Source organism: Notamacropus eugenii, chromosome 5 (genome assembly GCF_028372415.1).
Source record: "Notamacropus eugenii isolate mMacEug1 chromosome 5, mMacEug1.pri_v2, whole genome shotgun sequence".
NCBI lineage: Eukaryota > Metazoa > Chordata > Mammalia > Diprotodontia > Macropodidae > Notamacropus > Notamacropus eugenii.
This window is the reverse complement of record NC_092876.1, coordinates 325,704,959-325,720,158: the sequence shown is the minus strand read 5'-3', so window position 1 is coordinate 325,720,158 and position 15,200 is coordinate 325,704,959. Positions and strand designations below refer to the sequence as shown.

The following is a 15,200-nucleotide window of genomic DNA, read 5'->3' as shown; positions in this document are numbered from 1 at the left end:
CTCTCTCTTTTTTAATCTCGTTAAAACACAGATGTTTAAATTGATGCCTTTTGGCTGCTAATCCTGGAAGGGGAATGTGAAGTCCTGTCACCCCTCTAAAACAGTTTTTCAGTTCAGAGAACATTTGTGTTTCTGATTTACACACCCCTGAAAATAGGAGTTTATTATAATGGAAAGGCTGACAAGACCCTTAAATATAGTGGGGCTAGTGAGTGCAACCATACTGGCATGCATAAAACATCATCTCATTAGGATTCTAGCCACTCAGTGAACATCTGTGAAGTCGAGTCCCCAGCTTTTTGCAACAGTGAATGAATTTCAGTGCGATGTCAGTCTCCTCCACTGCCAAATAGTGATTTTCCTTATGTATATAGATGGGGTCATTTTATTGCCTGGCTTAAAAACCTCCAGAGGTTCCCAAGAAAAGTTCCACTCCCTCTGCCTGGCTTTGGAGATTCTCCACCATCTAGTACCACCACCCTACCTTTCCAGTCATCCTGAACCACTCTCATTCACATTCTCTACATTTGAGCCAAATTGAACTATTCATTGCTGGTCATACACACCATGCTTTAGGTCCTATTGTCCTCTCTACGTAAAATTCCCTCTTTTCCTCCCTTCCCCCCAACCTACTAAAATCCTTCAAAGCCCAACTCCAATGCCATCATCTCCACTCAACCTCTTCTCTGATCCCTTCAGTCAATAACTACCACTGCCCCATTGATCTTTCCGGCACTTGCAGTACTCTAAGACATTAATTATATATTATAGCAGTCTGCATTTATATAACTTTAAGATTTATATAATACTTTGCATATATTACCTCATTGGATCCTTCCAACACCCCTGTGAGGTAAGTACTATTGTTATCCTATTTGCAAATGATTGAACTGAAACTCAGAGAATTTGTGACTTGCCCAGAGTCATACAGCTAGTAAATAGCTGAGATGAGATGTGAAACCCAAGACTCCTGACTCCAAGTCCAGTACTCTATCAACAGCACCAACAATTTGGAGTCAAATTCAAATGGAGACAGATTCCTGCAGGCTGCATATTGACTTAGAAAACTGCAAATTTAAATTATCGAAGTTGTGTTGCATTTGTGGGGGGGGATGGGGAGGGAAGACATCTGTGTGACCCTGGGCAAGTCACTTAACCCTGTTTGCCCCAATTTCTTCATCTTCCAAATGAGCTGGAGGAGTAAATGGCAAAGCACTCCAGTATCTTTGCCAAGAAAACCTCAAATAGAGGACAAAGAATCCAACATGACTGAAAGTCACGAAACAAACAACAAATTGTAATTTTATTTATTTTGTTAAACATTTCCCAATTTCATTTTAATCCGGTGCAGGCTGAATATCAAGTCTTGGACACCTCTGCTCTAAGATATTTATCATAGTTATTTGTGTATCTTTCCTACTCCTACAACATTGTACAGTTCCATGACTCCCCATCCAGGGGCTGTATCTTCATTCAAACTTTGTATCTTCCCCAGCACCTGAATTCTGGTGCTCTGAATAAAGCAGGTGCTTGGCAAATGCTGAATTGACTGGAATTAAATTGCATTGAAATGAATCCTTCCCCTCACATCTCTGTGGATAATGCCCTGTGCTGCTTTTCTCGTAGGAGGTGAAGTCACAAAACCACGGTTTGCTCAGTATTTCCACGGCAGCCTGGCCAGTCTTACAATCCGCCCAGGAAAAATTGAGAGTCAGAAAGTGATTTCCTGCTTGCAGGCCTGCAAGGAAGGGTTGGATATTAATTCCCTGGAGAGTCTCGGCCAAGGAATAAAGGTAAAGGATGAACTGACATTGTATTTGATAACATTTGGAAGTGATTTATGAAGTGGTGTGTACTGGTAGAGTACACAAAGTGCCAGTGTACTCCCAGAAGCTACGTGACTCCCTGTAACAGCCCAAGGAAATAAGATGTCATAGTAGAGAAGCAGTGACAGCACAGAGACAAATGTTTTCGTGACATCTGAGGTGAACCCTAGAAAGGGAGGCACCCTACCCAGGTCAGGCACACTCTCAGCCTCGACATCAGCCGCTTGTGCAAAAGTAGATGAGTTATCACTGGCTTCTGGGTGGGGCTAGGTTCTGATTTAATTAGGATTTGAAGCATTTAGGCATCGGTTATTTGGGATGTAATAAAGGAAGGAAATATAGGTTGTTCCTTGTGTTACCCACGGTAAGCGGTCACTGATTCAATACCCTCATTAAGCAAACTCAAGTCTTCCCGAATCCAAGTCCAGTGCTCTATCACTGTGCCACCCAGATGCTTCAGTTTCCTCATCTGTAAAATTAAGATAATAAAAATGAGTTTCATTTATATAGGGTCTTACATGTGTGAGGAATATCACCAAAACCTTGTGAGGAGGTAGGTGTTATTATTACATACTACAGAGGACGAAATTGATGCTTAAGTAGGTTAAGTAAATTGAGCCATGGTCATACAACTTAATCAGGAGGCAACTAGATGTCTCAGTGGTTAAAGTACTGGGTCCGGAGTCAGGAAGACCTGAGTTCAAATCCAACCACAGACACTAAATAGCTGGGCAAGTCACCTCCCCTCTGTTTGCCTTAATACATTAGAGAAGGAAATGGCAAATAACTTCTTTTCAAGGAAACCTCATGGACATTATAGTCAATGGGGTTACAACAAGTTGGACACACCTGAATAACTAAACGGCAACAACAACATGTAGCTTACTGAGTGTCAGAGAGCAGATCTGAACCCAGGTCTCCCTGACTCCATACCTAGGATTTGAGCCCTTTACCCATAATGCTCCCTCCTTTGGGAGAGAGGCCTAAGAGGAAGGAAAATAGCCCAGCCACACAAGGTACTAGTGGTGTCAGGGTAGCCCAGGAGCTATCCTTGCATTAGCTGGTGCACCCGAGGACAGAGAATTGGGGCCAGAGAGAGCCACCATCATTCTTCTTTCTATCTCTTTTCCTATTTTCCCAGGCCTTATATTCCTCAGGCTGTGAATGCTTGCTTGGTAGTGCAAAGCTCCACATATATTATCTAGGCAAACAATTTTCCAATCCCCGTGCCTAAAGCCTCTTTATTCACTCTCTCAGCTTTCCTGCCAGCTAGGTAAGAGGAACATCAAGGAGGCGGTTCTCTAAAAGTCTAATTAAACAAGCAGATTACATATAAAAGCATTCTCCACAAGGGAATCCATATTAGGAAATACAAAATCCCAGACAGAGCAAACTGGCACTACTGATACATGGTACAGAAGAAAATAAATATCCCTTTGCATGTACCATGGAGGGCAGGCAGTGTGGTACAGTGGAAAGAGCAGTAGATTTAGGGTCAAGGGCACTGGGTTCAAATTCTATCTCTGTTCCTTTTTGCATCTATAATATTGGGCAACTTGTTTCCCCATTCTGAACCTCAGTTTACTCATCTGTAAAAATAAAGGAGGTGGATTAGATGATCTCTGAGGTCCTTCCCTCTGGGATTCTCTGATTCCTCCCTAGGTCTCAGTTTCCCTATTATTCAACATGAAAGCCTAGAACTTCTACATGGTCTCTAACAGTCTATAAATCTAATAGCTTACCAGCTCTTTGGAAAGCACTGTGCTAGATAAGACACATTGCTGTTTCCATGTAGCTTTCTCTAATAGAGATATTGTAAAGAGGATTAGTCTAGATAATGGGGTTAGATACAAAGATATATGAGTAATCTGCATAGAAATGATAATTCACCCCATAGGGACAGATAAAATCACAAGAGAAGAGAGAAGAAAGAGGGGGTGGGGACCTAAAATAGAATCTTGGGAGAGCTGGGGGCATGATCTGGGTGATGAGTCATCAGAGGAATAATTCCTTTAGAAGGAATGTTCAAAACTGTAGCAGAACCAAGGGTGAATGGTATCATGAAAGCCCAGAGAGGAGAGTATCCAGAAGGAGGTGGTCAGCAGTACCAAATACATCAGACCAAGAAAGATGAGCACAATTAGGAATTTTCAGCATGAGGCAAAAAGGTTAGTGACATAGGAAGCTTGTGAAAAGTAGGGGTGGGGGATGAGGGAGGGAAGGCAATTTAATTTTGTAATGGGCCTCCTCCTCCCAACATCTCCAACCATGGATCTGTCAGCCTATTTACAAGGCTCAAAGGGGCTACTTGGGGAGGTTGGTATTCCTGTTAGCACATCTGGCCAAAGGTAGGGATTGTGTTGGTACTAGAAGGTAGTGAATGTTCACAAAGGAGGGAAAAGCTTCCTTTGGAGAATTCTTTCACTGCCAGGAACAGCTATTCTAATGAGGACCTGCACTATAACATGGAGAAGGTGTATAGTACAAAGGTAAGACCTTGGAATCTCAAGTCAAGTCCTGGGTTTAAATTAAGCTGGGAGGTATAAAGAATTAGTGTCTAGCAGGTTAGTCTAGGATTTTCTTCCTTTATATCATAATTGTGGTGTGTTGGGATATTCATAGGTATTTGCATCAGTGCAGTTTGTATCCTATGTTAGTACTAAGCATGTATAATCAAATCAACATATAAGGAGGGGCGGCTAAATGGCTCAATGAATAGAAAGCTGGGCCTAGAGTCAGGAAGCCACAAGTTCAAATCTGGCCTTAGACACTTACTAGCTGTATGTGACCCTGGGTAAGTCATTTAACTTCTGTTTGCTTAAGAGGAGGCTAGGTGATGTAGTAGACAGAAAGCTGGGTCTGGAGTCAAGAAGACCCAAGTTTAAATTGGGCCTCAGACACTTAATAGCTATGTCTTGAGCAAGTCACTTAACGTCTGGGTGCCTCAATCCACTGGAGAAGGAAATGGCAAACCACTCTAGTATCTTTGCCAAGAAACCCTCGTGGATGGTATTGGGGCATAATCCATGGGACCACGAAGCGTCAGACACAACTGAATGACTGAACAACAAATGTGCCAGTAACTTTGCCAGGGATTGGGCCTACAAAGACAAAAATCTCTGCCCTAAAAAGGAGCTTACATTCTTTCGGGAAAGACAATATGTACTAGATAGATAGCTCTCTGCGTGTAATATTATTGCATATACAGTCACCGATACGTATATATATATATATATTATATATGATATATATCATAATGTGTTATATATGTGTGTGTAACGTAATATATAAACACAAGGTAAATACAAGAAATTTGGGGTGGAGAGTGAATCTGGGGAGAGAGGAATCATGAAATGCCTTATGTAGGAAATGTTACTTGAGCTGAGCTTTAAAGGAAACATAGGAACTATAAGAGTTAAAGGTTAGAAAAAAGTACATTCCCAGCACACATATAATAATAATAGGTAACATTTATGTAGCACTTACTAGGAAACAGGTACTGGGCTAAGCTCTTTACATTATCATCTCACTTGATCAAGGCTGGGAGATTAGGTGCTGTTATCCCCATTTTACAGGTAAAGAAAGTAAGGCAAACAATGGTTAAGTGACTTGCCCAGAGTCTTGACTATCTTGCCCACAAATCGTCAGTGTCTGGGGCTAGTTTTCCTGATTTTAAGCCCAATAATCTATCCACTGCACCACCTAGCTTTTGCTGCTAACATGAAGGCAGAGATGGAACATCATGTACGAGAAACAGCAAGGATGGCTTGGCTGTCCAACAGAATATATGAAGGGGAAGAATGCATGAGAAAATCTGGAGAGTCCATATAAAGGGCTTTAAATGCTAAACAAAGAGGCTTATATTTGTTCCTAAAAGCCAAAGAGCTTTTTGAACAAGAGAAGAATGTGGGGAGTGGTGTACTTTTGGAATATTGCTTTGGCAGCTATGTAGAAGATGGACTGAACCACTTGAGGCAGGAAGTTATTGAAATCCAGGTGTCCAAGTGTCAGGTGAAGAGGAACTGAACTGGGGTGGTGGTTCTGGGAGGGGAGAACTGGGGACATTCAAGAGAGACTGTGGTGGTAACGTTGACAAGACTTGGCAAAAGATTGAATATGTATAGCAAGGGAGCACAAAATGCTAAGGATGACTCCAGGGTTGTGATCCAGCCGTATGTAGAATGGGGAACAAGGAAAGATGAAGCTATGAGGTCAAATCTAATCTAGCACTGACTTTCTGAATTGTTTTAGCTGAGCTAGTTCCTGGTTTCTTCAGACTTAGAATTTTCTCTGTCCTCGTCTCTGCCTCCTGGCCTTGCTTTAAGTCTTAACTAAAAGCTCTCCTTCTCCTGAAGCCTTTCCTGATCCTCCATAAGAGTGAAAATGTCTTCCCTGTAATGATTACTTCCAATTTATCCTGCACAAAAATTTTTGGTACATTTCCATGTTGACTGTCTCATTAGACTAGCAGAGTCTGCCTTTGCCTTTTTATTTATTTATTTTTTGGTATCCCCAATGGCATTTAATAAATGTTTATTGGCAAATTTTTCTTCTCTTTTAACTTAAGATCAGTCCAAGCCCATTCTGGGTTTTGGGGAAGATTTACCAAATGATGTGCTATCCAGCTAAATTGACGACAACACCCAGTGTTAACTAATGATTTTCATTCATTCTTTTCAATAACATAGCTCTGGACCAGCTGGTGAGAAATATTAGTGGTCTAGTAATGTTTAGTGTATAGAGTCAAGAGAACTAGCTTCTAGGCTCAGTCCTGCTGTGGAAGTCATTTGACATCTCTGGACCTCAGTTTCCTCATCTGTCAAATACAAATTTGTCAAACATACCTGTCAGATGAGGGAGTTGGATTAGGTAGTCTTCCTGGTCCTTTCAGCTCAGGAAATCTATTATTTCATACTCATCAATCATTCCAATGAGGCAAATAAATAGAGTTTGCCTGTAGTTTGAAAGACTACAGTCTGATCCTGGGACACCTTCTAGTGTCTACTTCTGGCATATCGCCACTTATTCCTGAATCTTTTTTAATTCACTGTAGGGATTTTTTGGAACTATTTTCTTACTTTCTTAACAGATTCTGTGTTGAAGCCAAGCCCATAGTCCTAGTAGATCCATAGAAATATGAGTCCCTTCTTACTGGGGAGGGGCATTCGGACCTATGATTTCAATTCTGTGGGGAACTCTCAGTGTAGGAACTCCTTCTGTCAGTAAATGTGAAATATCACACTATGACAAGAAAGCTGCTTAAAGCCCTGGGAAGTTCAATGATTTGCCCATGGTCACACAGCCATCATGTTTCAGAGGCAAGACTTGAACCCAGGCTCTCCTGTCTCCAAGGCTATCCCTGAGGGTCACCTTATCATCTCCCAAAAATGATGTACCTTCATGGAACTGTGTCTACTGGTGTTTCATCTATGCAAGTAACTTTCCCAATATCCCAGTGCAAGGCAAGGGACCAGAAGCACTAATATCTTGAGAGTCTGGCTTAGGAGAGGTTTTCAGTTGTAAAATGACAACAGTGACGGAGTCCTGTCTAGTTGCCACTCTTAATCTGTTGCCCCTCGGTGAGTTGGCACAGTGACAGAAGGAAACCAAAGGAAACAGAAGACTCCTGCAGGTACCAGTGTATAGAGGACCAAGCCTCTCAGACTGACATCTCAAGTCATGAGTGAAAGGGGACATCAGGGATTCTCGACCTGGGGTAGTGATATAATTCATACATATGCATCCTGCTTGAGATCCAAAAACATCTGTCCCAAACACACAGCAATCAGAGAACTCCTCAGAAGCTTTCCAAAGCCAACAAAAATTTTCACATTACTTTATTGGCTGTCAGGGAGTGGAGAGGAATCATATTCCTGGGAACCAAGAAACACAGCGAGGTGGCGATTATTGTCACGCATCCCCTAAGGACTCCCCTACTTCAAGCTGCTTCCTTCTGTCTGCCAAGACACCACCAGCTTTACCCTGTCATCTGATGTCTGATGTTGCAATCTGAATTTTCTTGCCCTCACCGTGTCTTGATTTTCATATTTCTGCCATGAGATTGAGAGAGCAGAGTTAGAGCTGTTGCTATTTTTATCCACTGTGCATGTTTTTTCTTCTTTTCTTCAACAAAGATATAAATGATTCGTGTAAGACCCTCTCTCGTTTTCCATGGCTGCCACCCAGATTTGGCAGCTGAGCTATTAAGTAAACTAGGGATCCTCAGCCTTTCCTACTTAAGTCTCTTTTCTCTTGCTAGAAATCTCACACTAACAAGGTATCTATGCTACTGTGACATGTTCGCAATCAATTCCTCTCTAGAAAGTCTTTGTTCCTTTGTCCCACCTTCATCCAAGACATTTGCCTATGTCCCCCACATGGGTCCATTTTCCTCTTTGGTGGGATCATCAGCTCTAGGCTTTAATAGGATCACTTTTTTGTGTCCCTTATGACTCCACTCTAGGGATCCTTCTCTGGGCAACCTTCATTTACTCAGCTGCCAAGTCTGTGAAATTTATGATGATTTTCCCCTTCCTGGGACTGAGCTGAAGTTGACCTTTGCAGGTGTTACTTACAACAAAAGGGTTTGCCAAGTGAATCACAAGGGAGCATGTCCAATTGCACCAGCTATTTTCTACACCTGGAGGATACCTGAGGCTATATCCCTAGCCTCCAACTCTTTCTCAAGTTTTAATACTACATTGCCAACTGTCTGTTGGTTATTCCATGGGTTTGACCTATTGGGATCTCAAATTGAAATCATCATTCCTCTCCCCACCCCCTAACCAGACAGACAGACAGACACACACACACACAAATGTTTCAATTCCTGACTTTCCTATTTTTGTCAGTAGTATGCCCATTATCCTGGTCACCCAGGCTAGAACTACCCTCTCTCCCCTTCCAATATTTCTGTTGAATCTTAAATCCTTTCCTTTCCATGCCTGAGAATACTACCCTAATCTAGATACTTATAAATTCAAACTTGGTTGACTATAATGGTCTTCTAACTGATTTCCCTGCTTTTAGTTTTCTTTCCACCTCCCCATAATCTGTTTTTCATGTCTCTTCCAGATGAACCTTTCTAAAATACCATTCTTATAAGATTATTCCTCTACTCAAAACCTTTAGTAATTCCCTGTTGTCTCCAGGAAAAAAAGTTCAAAGCATATTTAAGATCCACCACAATAATGACTCCAATCTACCTTTTCTGTAATCCATTTCAAATTTCTTCCCTACACAAACCCTTTGTTTCAGCCCTGATCCATTCATCATCATCTTGAAAGAGCACTGGATTTGAGAGGACCTGGGTTTAAATACCAACTCTGTAACCTTGGGCTTAGGTGAGGAGAGAATGGGAGTGGAGGTTGGGGAAGTGCATTAGATGTTCTCTAAAGCCTTTTCCTGCTCTGAGTCCTATGATCCTAAGACCTCAGCATATCTTTTACCTCCCCACACACACACACTCTCATCCTTGTTTATTCCCTTTCCTCTGCCTTTCTCTTCTATCCTTATCTATCTCAATCCAACTTTCTTCATGGTCCAAACAGCTACTACCCTGTGTTCTCTTCAGTTTGTATCCAATTCCATATCCTCCATAAAGTCTTCCATTTTCACTCCAGGGAAATGATCTCTCCCTTTTTAAAAATCTACACAGCTTATTACCCAGAGCACTCAAAGGAAACATAGTCTACTGCCTTTTTTCTAGTTGTGGACATGCCATTATCTCAACTGAATTATAGGCCTCTGGAGAGGAAAGGAAACTGTCTTCTTAGTACTACTTATAGTACCTAATACAATATGTTGATCATAATAAGGATTCAATTAATAATAAAGAAAGAAAGGAGGAGGAGGGAAAGAATGGAACATATATATATGTATATATTCATAGCAATTAAGTATGCAAATACTTGAAAGGTTTTTTGAAATTCAAAAATTTTGAAAAGAGTAGCTAGGCAAAATGAACCAGCACATTGGTTATATAGCACAGTATATGAAATATTTCACAGCCATAGTCTTTTATCTCAAAAAAAATCTGAAAGATTAAGTTTACTAACTCATCCACATGAAATCCTTCATGTGTAAGATGGAGTAGACTTATTCTGCTTGGCTCCAGTAGGTACAACCAGGACAAATGGGTGGAATCTACAAATCAGTAGATATATGCTTAATATCAACAAAAAAAAAAACTTGAAAATAATTTCCTGGAATTAGGACCACATCTTCCTAAGTTCAAATCTGACCTCAGACATTTATTAACTACGTGACCCTGAAGGCAAGTCACGTAACCCTGTTTCCTCATTTGTAAAATGAGGTGGAGAAGTAAATATTAAACTATTCCAGTATCTTTGCCAAGGAAAACCAAAATGGGGTCACAAAGTCAGATGTGACTGGATCAATGACTGGAATGACCAGCTAAGCCAGAGATAATGGGTCCCCCATACATTAACACTCCAAAGGTCTTCATATCACCATGTGTTTGTTCTTGAATGATGAATGATTATAAGTCATGGAGTACCACAGTCTTTAAAGAATTAAAGTTGAGAATCACTGGAAGGGCCATGAAGAGACATGGTAGATTGCCATATATTTCAAGTGAGGAGTTATTAAAAGAAGTAATATAAAATATGTCATTAGACAGATAGAGAAATGAGAGGGGGGAAGTGAATCATATAGAAAGAACAAGTAATAACCAAAAGACTAGTCTTTGTCCATTAGTATTCATGTAATAGCAAAAGCTATAGAGGAAGACCCGCAGTATGTTGGGTAGAACCTTTATGAAGGATTAGTAAGAGGAAGGACATGACCAAGAACCTGGTATGGGTACGTATCAACAGGTTGCAATCTGTATGGTTAGAGGAAATACCTACATCAACAATATCACAGATTCCCTCAGAGTAATACCTTCAAAGTAATAAAAATGTATTTCATTTTTAAAACATTTTTTATATTAAATATCTCTCCAATTCAGATTCCCCTTATTTATCCTTTCATTTAACAAATATATTTTCAGAATCTGTTTAGTGACTACTATGCTAGGGACTTTTGAGAAATGTAAAATTTAAAAGTCATTATCACTGACCTCAGTCTTAAAGAAAAGTTAGGGAGACAAATAATCCAGAAAGAGGGACAAGATAGTCAAGATAGTACACAAGAAATCTCAAGATACCGTGTGGGACCAGCTTGATACTGAAGTGTTGTAAGACTTCAAAGGAAAGGAATAATCGTTTTGACCCAAAGTTAGGCCAGAAAACCTCACAGTGGAGGTTGGGCATCAAAGGCAGTGAGGAATTAGAACTGGTAGAGAGTAAAGAGTAGTGCAATCAAGGACAGAAGACAGGCTTGACAAAATATATTAATGAAAATAACATTTTTTTAAATCATATTAATCATGAATCAAGAGTTCTGGGTTTTAAGTCTGGATCTGATGTCTAATTTGGCCTAAAGGGCCCAAGGTCTCCCAGTGCATCCTGGGTCATCTCCAGTCATCCTGATGAATATTTGGTCACTGGATTCAGATGGCTCTGCAAGAGAAGTGAGGCTGGTGACCCGCATAGCCCTCCCTCACTCAAAACAAAGTCAAGTGCTAGTTATGTCATCATTTCTTTGATGGCATGGTCTTCTTCGACAATGAAGGAAAAAACACAAACAATTTAACCTCACAGTTAAGCCTTGGGTATTTGCACTAAGTACTTTATAAGCCTTAAAGGGCTATATAAATTTGAGCCATTATTAGAATATTACAAAATACAGACTATGGAAAGAATACAGCGATGTAACATAAAGAAGAGGCCCCCAACACTTGTATTTGAGTTCTGTGCCCAACATCTAATATCTGTGCCACCTTAGGAAAGTCATTCAACTTCTCAGTTCTAAGATGATAAATGGCAGATAAATGATAAAATGTTCTAAGCAGATAAATGACCAGCCAGCATTGGTAAAGGGAATTTTTCCCCACCTGGTAGTTCCCTAAGCTAATGAAATTCTAAGTTCAGTCACTATCCCTATCCTGATGACTATGTTAGATCCCTTGAAGTCTTAACATTTGCTATAACACTATTATTGGCAATATTTATGGCAAAGGATTGTGACAAAAATCAATAACCAACAGCAAGCCACGGTCAACATTTAATTCTCTGTGCTAACAGAAAGCAGATAACACAGAGCAGTGGACACTCCAAACATAACGAATATTGGGTTTTCAAATACATTATGATATTTTACAGGTTTTTTTTTCAGTCTTGTGGCTACAGCTGATATTTAAATTTTCCCTGCAAGAATGCCAAGAGAAAGTGGCCCCAGTTTACCAGGTGGCAGAGAGATTCCAATGTGGGTTTAAAGCTCTGCTGGCAATAATCCAGAGGGCAGATAACACACATGCAAATAATTAATAGATTACTATATTTATGTATGCAACATTTTGTAGATATTTAGATTCAAGAGTTATGCTGAAAGCATTTCCTCAAAGATATGTCTCTTTGACTACTGTTGGGTAGATGTTGTGTGCCTATTATCTTTTTTACTAATCATATACATTTCCTCTAGTATCACTTCAACCCTTCCCAGTCAGTCCTCGTTATGGAAGGAGAAGACATCGAGAATATTAATCAGGCTCTCCAGAAAGTGTCCTACATCAACTCCAGGCAATTCCCCACCTCAGGAGTAAGGAGGCTCAAAGTGTCATCAAAAGTCCAGTAAGTTCAACTACATCACACCCATTAAGTCCATCATGCTGCAAAAAGTGTACTTGCCATGGGGATTGGGAAGAGGGAAAACAATATTCCTGAGGAAAAAAGAATTACCATCTATTAAGCATTGAAAAAAGGCTCACTTTCCTGTACCTATAGTGTTATTCACATTTTTTCTATTTGTAGGAAAGAGATTGTGCCAATTTTCTAAATACCTGAAGAGGCATATGTCAATCTATTTAATATTTTATTATTTTATTTTATTTTTCAAGAAATTTTTTTACTGCTGAAGGTTCTTCTGGTCTTCATTTTGTCCATTGGGTCTGCTTTAATAGCAGTATGGTTTCCATTCTAAGCCCAAACAGCCAAATAAATAACCAGGTATATGGATTGCCTAATTTAAGGAGCTCTGGGAAGGTGCCCTTACTCAAAACTACCGCTGTCACTGATTTGTAGCAGTTTGTTTGACCTGAAATTCCACCATTAAAGTTTCATTTCTTGAGAGACTTAACAGTGTTTCATTTTCTCTGCCCCTTATTCCAGTGTAAATACAATTCAGAAGGCTAAATCTTATACCATAGCAGCATTTGTTTACATGTTGTCTCCCTCACTCAGTTGTAAACTCCTTGAGGTCAGGGGACTGTTTTTCATCTTTTGTATCCCCAGCACTTAGCACAGTGTAAGTACTTGATAAATATTTATTGAATTAAAGTATGTCAATCATTTAATCAACAAATATTTATTGAATATCTCCTAGGTACTAGACCCCTATTTTGGAGTTGTGAAAGATCTGAAGGCTAAGGAGAAGTCATAGACTGTGTGATACTGTTTGTATGACCTTGAACAAGTCAAGTCCCACATCTGGATCTTAACTTTTCTCATCTAGAAAAAGAAGAGGTTGAACTAAGTGACTTTTAAGTTCCTTTCCTGCTCGATATCAATGAACCTATAGGCTTATTCTCAAGGACCTCTTGTCTACTCTGTTATAATGTTTCCTAACTGGTCTCCTTGCCTCTAACCTCCCTCTTCAAACATTCTTTGGGAAGCTTCTAAAATAAATCTTTCTAATGCACAGGTCTAGTTAAGTTGTTTATTCTTCATTCCCAACAAGGACCAATGACATCAGAAGGGTGATGTCTTGACTTGCAAGTGAATTGGATTTAAGTGTATCTCCAGAGTCATTTGGAGTTCAATGGCAAGATGTAGGTCAGGACATCTGGATACAGTGGGAGACCTTGGCCTTTATAAGCTAAGGTCTTTCCCAGGTGATAGTTTATCTGAGGCAACATGCATTCCGTGATGAAAGGCTAGGTAAGAATTGAGGCAAAAGATGGCCTAGTTTGCCTTCTCAAAAAAATCAGTCTGGGAAGGGAAGATCCTCAGGGTTTCTGGCCAGAATAGAAACCACTGCTATTTACACTCTCTCTGAGCCATCAAAATTAAACTATGAGCAAGTGAGACTTGGACTGGGATCTATTATTGGTGAATCGGTGAAAGCCAAAGTGATTTGGGTTTAAAGGCATAGTCAGGTAACTCCATTTGAATCTCAATGGGCTCTATCAAAGCCTGGTTTTTCAGAGCTATATTTCAAGACATCATAAATGAAAACTACATGAGACAAAAGGATTAATTGTCCCAGGTGGGTTTTTTTTTGGGGGGGGGGGGGAGTGATTGATACAATAAATAAGAGAAGAAAAAGAATCTATCCCCCAACACCAAGATATCTTGAGAAGCATAAGCAATCAAAACTTATATTTCTTTGGACAGAGCACCAACATATAAGGGTATGACTTCCCATGTGGACAGAGGGGGAGCAGGGGAGGAGGAAGAGGAAGAAGAAAGGAAGGAAATAACAGCATTGCCATAATAGAACAAGCTATATTATTCCCTGCTCAAAAATGTCCTGTAACTCCCCATTGTCTTTAGGATAAATCACAAACTCTTTAGCTTAATTTCGAAGGCCTTCTTTGATGGGTCAGCCTACCATTCCAGCCTATTGCATATTACAACACTCAGCACACGCTACATTCTAGACCAGCCCTGCACAACATAACGGCCCAAGGGCTGCTTATAATCTGCCAAAGGATTTCTGGTGGCCAGTGAAAAATGTAGGGTTGCCACAGTGCAATCTCCTATTTATCATGTGACCCACAGCAACCAGCCATCCTCAGTCTGTCTCTAGTCTAACTTCTTTGTGGCCAGAAGAAGTTTACAAGTTGTGTAGGTGTGTTCTAGACTGACTTGGTTGCTTATATATGTCCTGAACCATTTCCCCTTTCCTCATCTCCTACACTTAATTTATTCACACAAGCCATTTGTGTGCTATCTCCTTATCTCTCCCTGTTAAGTTCTTTGTCATTACTGAAGGCATAATTCAGGAGCCACATGAAACTATCCCTGACCTCTCTTCCCCCAGCTAAAAGTGGTCTCTTCCTTTCTTAAATTTTACTAAATCAATTTTGCATTGATCTCTTCTTTGCCCCTGTCATAATGTACTTTGTGCCATGCTTATTTCTGTATGTCTCCTATATATCCCCAATTACATGATTAACTAGTGAGGGAAGGGACTGTCATTCTTCATCACTACATCCCTCGTACTTAGCAAAGTGGTTTGCCCATAGCAGGTACTTAATAATGTTTGTTGAACTGCTTTTTTAATTGTGTGAATTAAATAAAAAGCAAAACT

At 40.1% G+C, this 15,200-nt stretch overlaps 1 protein-coding gene and 1 long non-coding RNA gene across 2 annotated transcripts in view; one reads left to right on the top strand and one right to left on the bottom strand.

Annotated features, from left to right (window-relative positions):
* The window catches only part of CLSTN2 (calsyntenin 2), a 962,254-nt gene that overhangs the window by 913,444 nt on the left and 33,610 nt on the right, over window positions 1-15,200 (top strand). Inside the window, exons 10-11 of the mRNA XM_072613511.1 lie at window positions 1,627-1,793; window positions 12,372-12,520. Of these exons, the coding sequence (XP_072469612.1) occupies window positions 1,627-1,793; window positions 12,372-12,520 (316 nt within the window). The remainder of the gene's footprint in view (window positions 1-1,626; window positions 1,794-12,371; window positions 12,521-15,200) is intronic.
* LOC140506382 (uncharacterized) overlaps window positions 1,277-15,200 on the bottom strand; it is a 53,566-nt gene continuing 39,642 nt past the window's right edge. The window contains exons 5-6 of the long non-coding RNA XR_011967907.1: window positions 2,214-2,295; window positions 1,277-1,738 (exon numbers count right to left, since the gene is read on the bottom strand). This is a non-coding gene — a long non-coding RNA (uncharacterized lncRNA). The remainder of the gene's footprint in view (window positions 1,739-2,213; window positions 2,296-15,200) is intronic.